Here is a 17,439-nt window from a genome sequence, read left to right as displayed (position 1 = left end):
ACGAGCTTCTTCTATACGCTGATCCAAGTTCTCTAAAGTGATGAAGTTCTTTGCGTCCTCCTGCAGCTTCAAAATGTCCTTCTCTTTTTCTTTGATGAGTTCTCGCTGCTTTTGTTCTCGCTGAACGGCAGCTTTTACCCGCTGGCGTTCAGCTTCCTCCTTTTCCTTCTGGACCCTCGACACCCTGAGTTTGAGCTGAAACTAAAATAAAATGAAACTCAAAACTACATTTTTATTTTTTTTCTAATTCACAATGAAAATAAATTGATTCACAATTTTTTAAATGATTTTTAATGTAAATAAGGTACCAGAGTTTAGAAAAAAAACACCAAAACAGACAAATAGAGGTTGTTTATACAGTATATACAGGCACCGGCCACTTTATTAGGTACACCTTGCTAGTACCGGGTGGTCTTCTGCTGCTTCAAGGTTGGACGTGTTGTGCGTTCAGAGATGGTATTCTGCATACCTTGGTTGTAACGAGTGGTTATTTGAGTTACTGTTGCCTTTCTATCATCTCCAACCACTCTGCCCATTCTCCTCTGACCTCTGACATCAACAAGGCATTTCCGTCCACACAACCCCCGCTCACTGGATCTGTTCTCTTGTTGGGACCATTCTCTGTAAACCCTAGAGATGGTTGTGCGTGAAAATCCCAGAAGATCAGCAGTTTAATACTCAGACCAGCCCGTCTGGCACCAACAACCATGCCACGTTCAAAGTCACTTAAATCCCCTTTCTTCCCCATTCTGATGCTCGGTTTGAACTTCAGCAAGTCGTCTTCCCCACGTCTAGATGACGTAATGCATTGAGTTGCTGCCATGTGATTGGCTGATTAGCTATTTGTGTTAACAAGCAATTGAACAGGTGAACCTAATAAAGTGGCCGGTGAGTGTAAGTGCCAGTGAACAGAGATTTTATTAATTTGATCTGATAAATATTATTAATTATTGATTATTAACTGGCCTCTGGCCTACTATCATTTTGCAAAGATGTCCCCTGGGTAAAGCAAGTTGAGTATCCCTCCTTTAACATCTCTTTTATAACCTATTTGAATCTAAACATAAATAACATTTTCACAAAATGTAGAACTTTAACATATATAATTAACATTAATATTTAGAGGACACATTTTAAGCAGTGGTTCTGGATAATTACTTTTTTTTGTACATAACCCTGTATTTGTGTTTGCTAAATTGCTTGCATCAAATCGCTCCAAATGACGTATTTTTAATTGAATTGATATTTGAGCTCTCTGCTGTCTCTCTACTCTACAAAGACCGCCGCCTGAGTTAAAGGGCTCTCTTTTCACAGAAGTAACCGTCCTGCAGCCGGTCAACAATGAGGCCTCACAGGAGCCGAGTCTCTGACCTCGTTTAGAGCTGAAGCAGCATGTGAGTCGCTCTTTGTTTTCAACTGAAGCAGAAGAGCAGAATGTTTGTTTCTGACCACCAGAGGGCGGATGTATTAAATAAAACCCTGTAGGAAGAGAGAGCAAAGTGGGACACACACACACACACAACCCCCCACAGCTGTGTCTCCACCCGTCTCTCTTGTATTTACTCCAGTCGTCATAACAACTTTCTGATGACTAGGAGCGATGGAGGCGGGGGGGTAAGAGGATATATGGAGGGAAAAGGCCAGAGGAAGTGTGTGGGCTTGTTGTGTGAGAGTCTGCACATCCTGCCAACTGATACAACTTCAAGGATGACCTCACTGGACTTAATTATCACATCAAGCAAACTGATATATTGAAGAACTTTATTTCCCCTCCTCTTCCTCCTCACAGTAAAATATTCCTTTTAAAGGGCTGCAAAAAATTTAAAAAATCACACATTATTGAACCAAGTATGTAAAAGTAGCAGTGACAACATGATGTGGATGGTGAGCGCACGTTAATATCAATCTGGATCCAAATTTATTCATAACTTCACAATTTCTCATGAACTCCTCTGTGAAAGCATCCACCCAATTACAGAAATCAAGAGCCGTATTTCTATACAATCTTTCAGTCTTTGGAAACTTCAAAATTCACTCTAAAAGCTAGAAATCACTCGATGACAACGTGTATCTACAGCTGCTGCAATGAAAACGCCTGGAAACACACAAAACAACGCAGTTCATCTGAGTCCCCTGCTGGTGGAGTGAGTCCTGGATTTGTTTCCTCACGACATCTAACATGTGTTGGCTCTTATTTCTTGGCTGTGTTTATAGAAATCTAAACTCAACTGTCCAAAAACGCCCGAAAATGTGTCATGTTTGTTCTTTTTCCAATGACGGATGATGAAATTACAGAAGGCACAACCTGTTCGTTCGGTCAGTCATCTTCTCATTGGACTTTAATTATTGCAAAAAAACTAAATCGCCGAATTGTAAGAAACTATTTATATCGCTGCTTTACATTAAATCAATCTTCACTTAGTTTATCCAGGGTCTTTCAATAAATCACAGACAAAATCAAATCAAAGACATTGAAGGAATATTTCACACACAAAATGACAAAATACTCTCCTCGTGTGTTGCCTTGAATTCTTGAAGAAAACTTTATTTTTCTCTCGTGTCTCTACGATGAACGGAGAATCAAAAGACGGAGAGAAGTCTTGATGAATTGAAGTAAATAAAGGCCGCATTTAACAACAGCAAAACTGGATCAAAACATCCGTTTACAAACTCTCACATAGCTCGTGCAGTTTAATCAAAGTCTCATTTATCCAGTCCTATGCTCACTACTTCCTAAACATCTCCACTAAAACCTCTATTTAAAACATTTCCACATAAACAGTCTCATGCTGGAAGTAAAGAGAAGAAACTCTGGTGTTTTTTGACAATAACCGCTGCCGCCATTTTGGACTGAAAAACGCTTATTATGGTTGCGTCCGAAATTCCACACTAACATGCTATTTAGTAGCTAAAACACTATGCGAGATATTTGAGTAGGTCCAAAACCTTAGTATGAAACCAAGAGGTTGTGACAGGTTACCATGGTTACACGTCTCCATTCAGTCATTCCTATGAAAGTTGCTCAGTGGCGGAACAAACAATTGGCTTTCACTTCTTGGCAATGTACGTTCTTTGGGTGCGCTACTCGTCTGTGTGAATCCAAATCGTTTTAAATAGTACAGTTTTAGTGAATATAGTTTTGCTGTTTTTAAACCTTTTTCACCGTTTTTTTTATTCTCCGTTCACCGTGGAGGCGTGAGAGACTAAGAGTTCCCCCTCAAGAATTCAAGGTAATACACAGGGTGAGTAATTGGTCATTTTGGTATTCAAGTATTCCTTTAAATATCAGGTCAACAACTTGTGACCATGAATCAATAAACAAGGAAATGCTGCTTCCTCACCGAGTCGGGGCCGTGGATGTTTAATAAGATTCTTCCTGGTTGGTGTAAAACATGAAAAGACTTTCTGCACACAGTTTTTCACTTGAAGCTAAAACATGAAATAACAAAACAAGTTTGAGTGAACGAGAGGCCGTCATGTCACCCGATGAGCTTCCTACTTCATTATAATGTCTTCACTGCCACCAAGTCTCCTCCACCAAAAACACTCAGGAGTGCACGGACCTGCACTTCCATGAATGAGAAACAGGAAGTGTCGTCCAGAGAACATGTTGATGTTATGGATCAAGATGGAAGAAGATCAGTGCACTTTCGTGACGGATTAGAGTCCGTGTTGGACAAAGTCTTTCTTTCTGTCCCCGGTCAAAGAGTCCCAGGTCAGCTGGGTGCGCAGAGAGCAGCCTCCAGCCTTCAGGTCACAGGAGTATCCAACAGGACAGCAGTGCTTTGAGTCGGAGCAGCAGACCGCCTGTCAGAGGAAACAGAAAACAATAGAACCATAAATATCTGGAACTAAAGGTCTTGAAATATGTTTGTGAATATAAGTAAAAAATAACAGATCAAGAATTGAATCAGACTACTGGATAACAACTTACTCAAGCTTAAGAGAGTAAACTGATTTAACCTAATGAATAACTACCTATTTGATGATTTAACACTGATTATCATTACTCATAATGTATATTTTATCCATTATCTTGATTTAATAATATGTGAGTTGCTGCCAGTTTCCCTCCATGCATGTGTAACATTTCGTTTTATTAAAATAGTAAATGGGACACAGGGTGTTCAACGAGGCAGAAAACAGGGACGCTAGAGAGTTTCTTTGGATCGTGTGACACGATGTTCACGGGTCACATGGTCCACATTCCTGAGGAAGACGAAGGTCTCACCATAAACACGCTCACCAAATCAGATATGAAGCGTTCATGTGAGTAGTAGTAGTAGTAGTAGTGTGAACGTACCCGGGCATAGGGGCAGCAGGCCCACTCCGTGGCCGACACCTTACAGCACGTCTCCTGCACGGAGCAGTGGGACTCCCCCGTGCCGTCACATGGTACGTCTGCGGCGACCTCGGCGCCTCTGGGCTCGGACGGTACCACTTTGCTCTGAGGGAGGGTGAGGGTGAGCGCGTCGTGGCTCTGCTTCTCGCACGTTCCGGTCTGCATGTTGCAGGTGTAGCCCTGAGGACAGCAGTGCTCGTGGTCGGCACAGCAAACCGCCTGAAGAGGAGACGCAACAAGAACATATCATTCAGACCGTCACTACGCTCACAGGGGAAGCAATTCAACACGTTATAGTGCTGGAAGTCATGCTGCTCTCTGATAAAGGTTTTATATTTGATAAACATATGAAGAGAATTTCAAAAACATCTTCCATCCTGATACAACACTGAAAATAATGGACAAAAAAAACAAAAACTTTTTTCAGAGGAAGGATAAAGACTTTAACTTGGTATATGAACTTATTACAATAAGCAAAACAGACTAGAAGACATGAATAGATAAATAAATAAAAGCTCAATTAAAAGGCCAGACTAACAAGGTTGGTTTTGAGTTTGCTTGTAAAAATAACATTTATTATACATGTATTAATATATACATTTATTATATATATATATATATACATATATATATATATATATATATACACACACACACATTTATTATAATATATATATATATGAATATATATATATATATATACTATTATATATATATATATATATGTATTAATAAATGTATATATTAATAAATGTATAATAAATGTTGTTGATATTTTTACAAGCAAACTCAAAACCAACCTCGTTAGTCTGGCCTTTAATATATATATATATGAATATTAGGAGTTGGTGCATCAAGACAAACAGCTGGTGGAGCTAATGCTCCATTAAGCAGAAGAAAAGGACACTACTTTCATCCATGTTGTGAAACAGTCTTTATGATTAATTTTAAATATAAAATGTCTTAGGCGACACTAGTTTATTCTTAAATGTGTGTCAAAGGGCTTTTTAAATGGACTAAAAGGCGTACTGCCAAATCAGAGAGGACTTTCTGTGCATTTTCAACCTAATTAATGTTTCTCATAGTTAATAAACTAAATGATCTTTCATCAAATTAAAAGCCTAACATGCGTATATGTGAAGTCAGAGATGTGCAGACCTTGACCAGCGGGCAGCAGCCCCACTCTCCCGTCTGCAGTTTGCAGCAGGTCGTTCCTGAAGCGCAGCTGCTCTTGTCGTCACATTTAACGTCCGTCACGGCGTCCGGCTCCGTCACGGCGCTCAGTTTGGTGAACCAGGGTATAACGACGTGGGGGCCCTTTGTGCAGGAGGAGCGGTGAGGTTCACAGGTGTGACCGGCGGGGCAGCAGTGGTTTTCAGCTTTACAACAGACCGCCTGAAGAACAAGAAGAAAACTCAATAAATCACATGTAAGTAGCTTTGTGTGTGTGTGTGTGTGTGTGTGTGTGTGTGTGTGTGTGTGAGAGGCTGTTTGAATGATGACGTACGTTCGGCAGAGGGCAGCAGCCCCATTTCTGGCTCTCGCCCATGAGGCAGCAGGTCGTGTCTTTGGGGCAGCTGGTTTGGGCGTCACACATGTTCCTGACCGGCCCAGTTGGACTGGAAACCGCTCTGGAACTGGGCTCCTTCTGCAGGGCCGGGATCTTCTGCAGCCAGGGCAGCCTGAGGCCTCCGTCGGGTTTATCACACGTCTGTTCAGCCACGTTACATTTATAACCTTTAGGGCAGCAGTGCTCATGATCGCTACAGCACATGGCCTGAAAGAAGAAGATTAAATAGCTCTTTAAGCTATTAAGTTTGGAGCGTTATTTAACCTCCTTCATGACAAGCTAGTATGACATGGTTGGTACCGATGGATTCATCAGAGTTTCTAGTTTCATATGACACCAGTATCTTCACTCTAGCTTTATAACTGATCGAAGTTGTGTTAATGCGAGTATTGGGAGTCCTAGTTAACTTCTCTCCTTCAGTTTTTATGTCCACAGGCTTCTTGTACTTTGGAATTTTTAATCAAAGAACCAGATATTTTCTAACAGTTGTTCATCTTTCGTTCTCATGATTCAACCTGGAGAGTTTCATGTCCATCCAGAGTGTGAAAGTGGTCCGGCTGTGAGTTAACTAACAGGACTTTTACATCCTGGAAGCCTTTAATAACTTTACAAGAACAAACAAACCCTCAGATGACACTGGTGTAGTTTGCCCTTAAGCTCTTCTACTGACCTGAGGTAAGGGGCAGCAGGCCCACTGTCCAGAGTTACTCCTACAGCAGGTGGTGCCTCCCGGACACATCGTCTCCTTGTCACATTTCTCCTCCTCCACCTCCGAGGTCAGAGCCGACACCTTCTCCGCCCAGCGGAGGGAAGGTAGGAAACCCGATGGGTCGTCACAAGTCTCAGCCTCCAGGTTGCAGACGGTATCATGAGGGCAGCAGTGGACGTGGTCGTCACAGCACACGGCCTGACAGGAACACAGAACACAGACCGATTTTACTGTTTCATAAAGCTTTAAAGTCCCAAACCAAACCTTGTTAAATACCAGAACATTTTCTGAGACGGACAAGTGACGGAAATCAAAAAACGCTCCAGAAAACAAATGCTGACTGTGTAGATCGCCCTTCTAAGTATCATCACTCGGGTGCTGTATTACCTGAGGCAGAGGACAGCAGGCCCAGCCTCCACTCTCCGTCTTGCAGCAGGTGGATTTCCCGGGGCACGACGTAGTCTTGTCACACTTGCTGTTATCGGTCAGTAAGGGGAAGGCGGGCACTTTGGCGAGCCAGGGCATCACGGTGCTGCCCGAGGGGTCGTCACACGTGGAGGCTTCGAGGTTACAAACGGTGCCGTTGGGACAGCAGTGCAGGTGGTCGTCACAACACACGGCCTGCAGGGAGGAGAAACAAACAAGCTGAATTACATATTTATTATTATTTAGCATCTAGTGTAATGTGCGTCTGTGCAGGAGAACTGACGTCTATTTCTGGACAATGAAACTGGAAAACGTGCAAAGACTGAATACAAGTTTGCATTACTCATATTTCTACACACGAGTGTTGCAACAAAAAAAAATTCCCCCGAGTGTCTCTGAGCCGAGATTAGGCGAGAAGCCATTTGTCGACATCACTGACAACTAAACCCTGCAGACGGGAGATGAATGGTGATCTGAGTGTATTCAGTGCAGCTGGACAGAGAGCCAAACACAGTCGGCCTGTGTGACTCATACACATCAGTATGTCGGTACCTTAGGTAGCGGACAACAGGCCCATTCTCCCTCTGGAGATTTACAGCAGGTGTCTCCATCAGCGCACGCCACGGAGTCGTTGCAGGGAACAGAACCGACTGAAAGACAAACATTATTATCAGAGCACACGAAAGCAAACTGTATTCAAAAGAGTAGCATTCCTAGAACATTGTTTAGCACAACTAAAACCCCTTTTTTTATTCCATGCATTCTTCCTTCCCTTCTTGTCAAAACCTGTTGCCTACATTACCCACAATGCAACTCAACCACCGACAGTTCAGTCAGAGTTTCAGGTGTGTTATGGTAGTAGTATCCTGGAGCCTCCAGCCTGCAGCAGAGATGAGCAGCTACAGAGGTGTCACTTCTTCTTTTCACTAAAGGCTTTAGTCACATATGTAGTAGATGCTCTCTTTTATAGTTGTCTCAACCAGATAGAACCAGACTCCCTTCTGTTTCATACCTCTAATAATCTTGCACAGGTGGAATTTGCACATTGGTTTACTACCTCATTTCATTTTATTTTAAAACAAAAACTGTAGTTTGCACACTTGCTATTGCATATAGTATGTTATTGTTACTCTGTCTATTCATCTATCTATCTATATATATCTAAATATAGCATACACTTAAACTGATAATGATTTTTTTAGGTGTCTAAAATCCGTTTTGCTGCTGCCCTACTCCATCTACTGTAGGTAATACACTGACTATGGAGAAGTACCTCTTACAAACACACTGAGAAACATCCAAACTATCCCTTTAACTGACAGAAAACAATTTTTTCTAATCAATTAAATAATTTAAATAATTTATAAAGCAAACATTTACTTGTTCCAGCTTCTCAGATGTGATGATTTGTTTCTTGACTCAGTCTTTTTTTATAAGTGTAGACTGAACATTTGAAGTTAAAAGCACATTTCAATGTGTGTATAGGTAACTGAAGACCTCACCGGCAATTAATCAAATACATAACCTACAAAATAATCGATAATTGAATTGTTGCAGTCCTCGTTTGATCAGGTAAGATGGCTCTTTATCTTCATTTAAAATCTCACCTAGAAACAATTTTATTTCTTAAAATGTTTTCTGTACTTCTACTGCATTTATTCTTTTTAATTTAATCTATTAAAATTGCTCCATATTTTAATCTTAATTATTTGGATTTTACATCCGTTGGTTTTATGTGTTTTGTGAAGCACTTTGTAACTTTCTTTTGAAAAAAGCTATGAAAATAAAGTTATTAGTTTGGAACATAAACAGCATCACAGCCAGAAACCAGAATTTATAACTCTCATATGAAAATCATTAAAATGTATATCTGGAGTGATTAAAAGAAAAACATGCAGTAGCATTTAATTGATCTCTCTTTGAGGTTCAGTACCTGAACCACATAAGATCAAAGTGCTGAAAACTATTTGATGCCAATTAAATATTGAATTTAAAGATCAAGAAGGTGTTGGGCAGTGAAAGTTCTGCTTTGATAGATTTCCCCTGAAGAAGACAACCGCCCCTCTCTGACCTTTTCTCTGTACGTCCAGCAGCTCCGTGACAGCGGCGGCGGGGATCTTCACGGTCATGGCGGTCTCTCCCCGGGCGGTCACACAGGCGCTCTGGGCGACGTCGCACTGGGTGCCTTCAGGACAACAGTGGACTTGATCTGAACAGCAGACGGCCTGGAAGAAAAGAGGAAAGTATCTTAATCAGTGTCAACGTATAGAAAAGATTAATCATAATCTACTGCACCGTGGCACAATGACGGCTGTGGGAATGCGGTCCTCATTAATGTGCAACTTTCATATTAATACATCTTGTATTTGCTTAAATGAATCAGATAATTGTTAATAAACAGCTGCTGTGATTTGAAGGAAATGATTCTCAAGAGTGTGATCTAGTTTGAGTTTTCAGACAGAACTGAGTGAACGGTGGCGTCCTGAAAATATCTTTAAATCTTATTTAATGTTATGCTTTTTCAAAACTGTTACTTTTGGACACTGACTGTTTATTGGGCATTGTTAACAAAGTAGAACTTGTGGGTTTTTCCTTTGGTTTTATTTATTTTTTTATATTTTTCTTTTGCTTTTTTACTCTTATTTTTGTTGTTGCATTTCAATTTTTTATGAAGTTTATTTTTGTCTTTAATTTTATTATTACATTTTATTTTAATCATGTTTCATTTCCTTTTTTTCCACCCATATCAGCGTACTATTTATCGTAAATAAATGTACCTAAATGATCGACAGATGAGCCGATTCTTCTGCTGTTTCTGACACCTTTTTCCCAACTTTGTTTTTGGGAAATACAGACGTAAAAATATCTTTCCGTTTGTTTTAAAGTGGAAACAGACAACTACCCCTCCCCCCATAAAATACATATTTAAACCTTTTTTAATGTTATGTTGATGTTAGCTCCAAACTGAGGGTCTTCCTTTGGTTTTCTTTATACTTTTGTTTTACTTTTTTTCTCTTATACATTTTTTTTAATTTATTTTTGTCTGTAATTTTATTGTTATATTTTATTTTAATCATGCTTCTTTTCCTTTTTTTTTTCATCCCACATCAGCAGATTTGTCAGCCTTTTGATTGTAAATAAATTGACCTATATTATCAACAGATGAGGTGACTGTCCTGCCGTTTTTGGACACCTTTTCCCCGACTTCTCTCTCAGCTTGGTGACTTAGTGCTACAGTGATATTATGGCTCTAAACACAGTTGTACATATTCCAACAGTTTACCACAACGACTTCTACACAAGATAGACTCCTGGAAATAACCCATCAGAATGAATGAATGATTAGGACTCTGGGTCTTGCAGGTTCTGGTTTGTTAGTTCAGGTGACTCACATTGGGCATCGGACAGCAGCCATATGTGCCGTTGGTCATCTGGCAGCACGTTGTCTGGTCAGGACACGATGACTTCTTGTCTGGACAGTCAACTGACAGGACGAGAAGTCAGAGCAGACACCAAACGATCAATACAGATGTTTCGATCAATCTAAAATAGATCCAATCCGTTCTCAGGTATATCTGCTCACCGTCGTTGGGTACAGCAGCGATCTTCATCAGCATCGGCACGCTCGTCTCACCAGACTTGCAGACCCCGTGCTCCAGGTCACATATAGTGTTGTCAGGGCAACAGTGGAGATGATCGCTGCAGCACATGGCCTGTTCATGAGTCAAATATCAAACAGAGAGTCAGAAAAATAATTAAAGTTTGTGGGTTTAGTAGGAAATTCCAGTTTTTTTTTTAACCGCTGAGGACACCAAACAGTGTTAAAAAAAATTGTTGAAATACTCCCAGGGGCATCACTGTGCAGCTGTGAAATGAAAACAACCGTGTGCAACAATCCACTGTGAAGATTTTAATTTGAGCTTCCCGGTAAAACAGTGCCTGACTTTGACATTAAAACTCGCTCAAATGTTATAACATCTTAAAACAAGCAGTTTTTCCAGTTTTCATATTATTATGTGGCCTGATTAAAACCACGGTAGGTAACATTCATTTTAGCTGCAACACAGATAAAGATGAGATGATGTTGGCAGCGCTGTTTGAAAGAAATGTAATATGTGATATTAAATGTTACTAATCTAACAGACAGATTATTACATCTGCAACATCCCTACCATTCTTTAATCTTGTTATTGAAGTAGCATGTATTAACAATGTATGATGTTGACTCTTATCCAGCCTTCAAGTCATGTTTTAAACAAGTACAGCCAAACATGAACATCGAAACAAGGTTAATCTAAGCATTTTTTTTATCTTTAATAAACCAATTAGTAACATGGATATCTCTCTATAATGGCGCCAAGACTGGTAAGATTTTCCCTCTGCACAAATTACTAGTAGTTAGTATTTTGTATGTGTGTTTTGGTCAGAACATATGAACAGATTCCCATTTTTTTTGGTGAATAGACAGACCAAGATACAATGAAACTGATATTTTTCTACTATATTTGCAACGGAGTCGTACTGAATGTACCTGTGGGTAAGGGCAGCAGCCGTAGTCTCCACTGGTTAGCAGGCAACATGTGTAACTATCTGGGCAGCTGCTCGCTCCACCAGGACACGTCACTGAACCGACTGTAGAAGCTACAGAAAAATGAGGGAAGAAACAAAGTCATTACATTAGTACAGTGTCATCAGCATACAGCCATAGAATCACAGATGGTTTCAGTGTCTTGCCATTTAAAATGTTTCTTCTTCACATGGGATTTTTCAAGTAGACCTCAGACCTGACATAAGTACGTCATGACTATCTACATGAGGAATTCCCCACCTGGACTATTCTCCCTCCTCCTGGCAGGCAGTTTCTCCAGCATGGGGAAGGACTCCAGAGAGGCAGCGACACACTTTGAGTGAGCGATATCACACTTTGTTCCTTCGGGGCAACAGTGGAGTTTATCCTCACAACAAACCGCCTGTAGAAGAGAAGAAAATCATTTCAGACACATTGTCAGAAAAACTCATTGTGGTCATTGTCCAATGACCACAATGACCCTGATGAAGACCTTTGTTGGTCGCAACATGTAGGTCATTTTAAACAATTATTGTCATGTCAAATAAAGGCATTTTAATTGTGTTCAAACACTACAGCGTGCCTTGGATTATTTTTGAGGAGGACTTGCATTTTGTACTTTTTTGAGACCATATTCCAGCCATGCAATGAGCCCTTCACATGACCTCAAATATATCTGTACTGGCCGACATATACACGGATAAGTTTCAGCTGATATATCTCTGCGGTTGATTTATTGGCAAGTCTCTAAAGGAAACAGAAATATCTTGATTTGCAGCAGAAAAGTTATTATTGAACTTCAAAGTAACTAGTGAAACAGTTTCTGATCCAGCGGAGCAGCTAGAAGAGCAGCTGGCAGCATCAAACGCTGACCAGCTGACCATGTAACGTGTTTCCTGATGTGAAGTGTTAGAGGTTTGTGTTTTAGTAAGTCATGTACATCACCTTAGCTAATGGACAGCAGCCCCAGGAGCCGTTAACAAGCTGGCAGCAAGTGGTTTCTTCGGGACATTCAGACTCCTTGTCCGGACAAATGACTGCTTTTACTCTCTCCTCGAGCTGCAACCATCACACATCACAGCCCACGCATACCAATGACAACAACACAAACAACAACATGTCAGTGACAGGACTGCAGATGTATTCACTTTATTCTTTCCTACACATATAATTAGTGTAAACAAATTCCACTGACATTATTTCAGATCAGTTATGGTCATGAAATATATTTAGTACAATTGTATAGCAAAACCACGGACACTTAAAGTCCTGGGCTAGTGGCCCCCCTAGAGATTGTAATGTTCATTTCACTGCAAACAAAACATCTAGAGAGCTGAAACCATTAGTCAATTGAGTGAATTGAGTGAAGCAAGACGCAAAACGTTACCCGGTACACGCCCAGGAAATTGTGATGGGCAGCTTTCACCATTTTCTGAAAACTTTGCAATCACCTGGGACAATCTCTCTTTAAATTCTGCATCTCTGTACTCCTATTTCTGTATTGTAAAGTGCTTTGTGCTGAGAGACGAAGTAAATACACTTAATTTTCCTGAAGCAGCAACAATATGTTTGTTTTCTGTGGCACCTTTAGGCTGTTTTTTCCTCTTATTTCTGAAGTTCTTTACTTCTACGTGTCATTTATGTTTCCTTTGCACTTTGTACCATTTTACATGTTACGGTCTAAAAGTGCATTTCAGTAAAGGAGAGCTTATTGTGCATAATTTTGTTACTGGATACCAGTTAAGAGAGATAAGCATCAACAAAGTGCAAACGCAGCAGATATGTCGACACGTGATGTCTGACCTACATTCTTCAAATAATTACATTTGCATGTCTAAAGGGTGAAGTTGAGAAAACAATCAGTGGCTGCCAGAACTTAATGCTCCACAGATTCAACACATAGCTCAAACTTCCCACATAACAAAAGTCTAATGAGCTCAGAAGAGACGGTAAACAAAATAATGACACGTGTTGGACTCAACAAAGCCCTTTTGTTGTAGTTACCTGAGGGACGAGCAGGGCCTGTTTGGTTGGAACACGCCTCATCCAGGGCAGGGAGACGGTCTTATTAACACATTTGGAGTGGACGAGATCACAAACCGTCCCCTCAAAGCAGCAGTGGAGGTGGTCTGAACAACACTCAGCCTGCAGGAGGATTAAAAGGAAAAGAGACGGTGAGAGACGACAAAAGGTTTATTGAAAAACACAGAACATGGAGCAGCAGAGTTCACCGAGTACACACCTTAAATTCTCTATTTACTATGTAATATAGACTCCTCCAAACACACCCTAATCTAGAAAACCTAATGAATGCATGGTACCATGTCATGCTAGCACACTTTTGCAATTCATTTTAAATAATTAATTAATTTCTATTTATGATTTATGACTAGAACAACTTGACACACAGTGCTGAGCTGCATCTCAAATTACTCTTCAGGTTCTCAGCTTTCAGATGATGTACACCACTTCTATGTGACGTCTACTGTTGACCTGCTATCTCCCCCTAAAGACCCCCTGGACCCCCCTAAAAGAGACAAAAACCAGCTCTATTGTGGGTCTCAGAGGGTTAATACTTGTATTTAGTACCTGTCAAATGGCAAATCAGTCACTTTAACTTTGTATCAGCAACAAGTCCATTACTGAGCGACTAGTTTAATATAAATAACTCCCTCCTGTGTCAGACACGTGATGATTGATGGTAACTCACATGAGGAAGTGGACAGCAGCCGTATCCTCCCACAGTGTTCATGCAGCAGGTGTTTTTGTCCTCACACATGCCTCCATCAGGACAGACCAGCGCTGAGCTCAAACCCAGCAGAGCCAGAACCAGGATCCCCATCTGCAGAGTCTGAGGAGAGGAGCAGGAGAGGAGAGAGGAGAGAGAGAGAGAGAGAGGAGAGGAGAGGAGAGGAGAGGAGAGGAGAGAGAGAAGGACAGGAGAGAGAAGATGGGGAGGAGAGAGAGAGAGAGAGAGAGGGAGAGGAGAGGAGAGGAGAGGAGAGGAGAAGATGGGGAGATGAGAGGAGAGGAGAGGAGAGGAGAGGGAGAGGAGGAGGAGAGGAGAGGAGAGGAGAGGAGGAGGGAGAGGAGAGGAGAGGAGAGGAGAGAGAGGGAGGAGAAGATGGGGAGATGAGAGGAGAGGAGAGAGAGGAGAGGAGGGAGAGGAGAGGAGAAGATGGGAGGGAGAGGAGAGAGAGGAGAGGAGAGGGAGAGGAGAGGAGAGAGGGAGAGGAGAGGAGAGGAGAGGAGAGAGGAGAGGAGAGAGAGGAGAGGAGAGGAGAGGAGAAGAGAAGGCTGTCAGCATCGTAGCATGATGCAATGTGGTCTGACAACATACAAAGATCCTGAACTTTTGTCATCAGATCTAATCTTTTTGGTTTCTGGGTTTCTTTCAGGTTGTGAGAAATAAATCAATATAGAGAAAGATAACAAAGATAAATATGTACAGCAGCTCACCAGGAATTCCTTCTGATAAACTGGATTTCAACACTAAACAAACACATCTTTGCTGGAAAGTTCACGTCCCTCTTTTCCACGTATAGCAATCATATCTTTGGCATTTCATATCCCTAAACAACTGCTGCACGATGCCAAAAAATCACTTTCTAAGATTTAATTAATATACAGTTTACTATTAAGGATTGTTGTTCCTCCAGCAATACTTTTGTAATTTAAAAGCTGCAACTAAAGATTATTTTCATCATCGATTAATCGTTTAGTGACAAAAATGGCATTCACACTTTCCCAGATGTCACGTCGGTAATATCTTCAATCTGCCAGCTTCACCTTACTAACAGTCTAAAACTTAAAATATTACATTCTTTTGTCATATAAAATAAAGAAAAACTGCAAACTGTAACATTTTAAAAGTTGAAACGAGAATATTTGTCATTTTTGGTTGATAAATAAATGAAACAAATAATCAATTATCAAAATAGTGGTTGATTTTTTGTTATGTGAATAATCGATTAACTGTTTAATCGTTTCAGCTATAGTAGATTTGTTGAATCAGTACGTGGCGTCAAATAACTGCTTCAGTAGTTTGAAAGAGGTCCATTGAGAAACCGTGTCTGATAAACAGAAAATTGCACAGTTCAAGAAGACAAAAAGGTTATTCAGCGCTAAAGAGAACATTATCTTAGCTCAATTTTTCACTTTTCATGACCAAAAAATGCCGAGTTATCAGTCAACTTAAATAGAGCTGTAGAAATGTGGCAACTAATGAAGAAAGAAACACACCTGAAATAAAAGTGAAAAAAAAAACTGAAGTGAAGATTGATTTTCTTGATTGATTGATTGATTGATTGATTGATTGATTAGTTGTTTAATCTAAAATATGTCAGAAAAAAGCAAAAAGAAAGAGTTTCCCAGGACCAAAGTGATATCTTTATATGTCTTATTTTGTCTCACCAACAACTCCAAACCCCAAATATTCAATTTACAATGATATTAAACATAAAAAACAGAAAGTTGGAGAAGTTGGAAGCAGCAAATGTTTGGTATCTTTGCACGAATCAAATTGATCCATTATCAAAGAGGAGAAAACATTAATATCTGGATGGACATGTGTGCTGCTTTCTGCATAATTTATATTATATTATTATAATTTAATATTATAATTTATATTATTTATCAGACTCTGCAAAATAACTTTATAATATTATAACTATAATATATAATTATATTATAATTAATTATATATTATATTATTATAATTATATTATTTATCAGACTCTGCAAAATAACTTAAGTTATCAACAAATGTAGTGGAGTAAAAAAATACAATATTTCCCTCTGAAATGCAGTGGAATGTAAAGTAGAAAAAAATTATAATATTTAACTACAGATACCTCAAATAGTACTTGAGTAAATGTACTATGCATTATACTATTAATGCAGTAGTGAGTGTACTTTACCATTATTAGCAGGTGACTTGGAGACAGGTAGAATGAGTTCAGTTGTTATTAACAGACAGCTCTGTGCTGCATAATCCTCTAACAACCTAGAGAACAACAAAATACACCATTAATCATCATTATACACCATGAAACTGTGATAAATACTCCTCTTACAACCTAAACAACAACACAAATACACCATTAAACACCATTAATCATCATTAATCACCATTAAACTGTGATAAATACTCCTCTTACAACCTAAACAACAACACAAATACACCATTAATCACCATTAATCACCATTAAACACCATTAATCACCATCATACTGTGATAAATACTCAGCAGGATTATAACACATATTGTACTTAAACTTAACACAAGAAACGTTTAGTTTACAGCAGCTGAAATCAGCTGTTATCTCAACATCAGCATCAGACATCAGCATCTTTCTACAAACCAGCTGAACCAGACAATAACAAGCTAGCTTAGCATGCTAGGTGGCTAACAGCTAAGCTAGCTGTTTGAATGACTTTGAGTTTCTGAAGGAACAGGAAGTGTTGTTCTTACCTGGTAGGTTTTACTGCAGTAAGTCCAGCTTGTAAACATATATCGTCGGGTGTTTAGTGTTTAGTGTTAGGAGTACAAAGAAGAAGAAGCAGAAGAAGTGAAGCTGTTTATAGTCAGACTGAAGAATCACATGACACACAGGAGCACGTGACTCTGCAGCTCTTAAAGGGACAGTACACTGGAAACACATCACACAATGCAATCATTCATTCAGTTCATTTACTCTGCTACTGGACTTTAGGTACTTATACTTACTTATACTTTACTACGTTGTTCTCCTACTCCACTACAATTAAGAGGAAAATACTGTACTTATTACTCCACTACAATTAAGAGGAAAATACTGTACTTA

At 39.8% G+C, this 17,439-nt stretch overlaps 1 protein-coding gene across 3 annotated transcripts; it reads right to left on the bottom strand.

Moving 5' to 3' along the window:
* Positions 1–1,744: 1,744 nt before the first annotated feature.
* On the bottom strand, positions 1,745–17,235 carry grnb (granulin b). Of its 3 annotated transcripts, XM_074618918.1 has the most exons (17): positions 17,088–17,233; positions 16,534–16,619; positions 14,325–14,465; positions 13,619–13,759; positions 12,560–12,673; positions 11,876–12,017; positions 11,579–11,688; positions 10,631–10,760; positions 10,440–10,531; positions 9,119–9,272; positions 7,600–7,697; positions 7,009–7,242; positions 6,583–6,819; positions 5,850–6,119; positions 5,501–5,737; positions 4,304–4,561; positions 1,745–3,807 (listed from the first exon to the last, which is right to left on the bottom strand). In XM_074618918.1, exons 2-17 carry the CDS (start codon positions 16,534–16,536, stop codon positions 3,661–3,663), a joined length of 2,508 nt encoding a protein of 835 aa, XP_074475019.1. In that variant the 5' UTR covers positions 16,537–16,619; positions 17,088–17,233; the 3' UTR covers positions 1,745–3,660. The 3 variants fall into 3 exon arrangements, with proteins under 3 accessions (XP_074475019.1, XP_074475018.1, XP_074475020.1); XM_074618917.1 differs by lacking the exon at positions 16,534–16,619 and having other exon boundaries at positions 17,088–17,234; XM_074618919.1 differs by lacking the exons at positions 6,583–6,819; positions 16,534–16,619 and having other exon boundaries at positions 17,088–17,235.
* Positions 17,236–17,439: the final 204 nt, after the last annotated feature.

The sequence above is a fragment of the Sebastes fasciatus genome, chromosome 20, assembly GCF_043250625.1.
Source record: "Sebastes fasciatus isolate fSebFas1 chromosome 20, fSebFas1.pri, whole genome shotgun sequence".
Taxonomy (NCBI): Eukaryota; Metazoa; Chordata; class Actinopteri; order Perciformes; family Sebastidae; genus Sebastes; species Sebastes fasciatus.
Note: the sequence above shows the minus strand (reverse complement) of the source record. Positions and strands in the feature narration are given on the sequence as shown.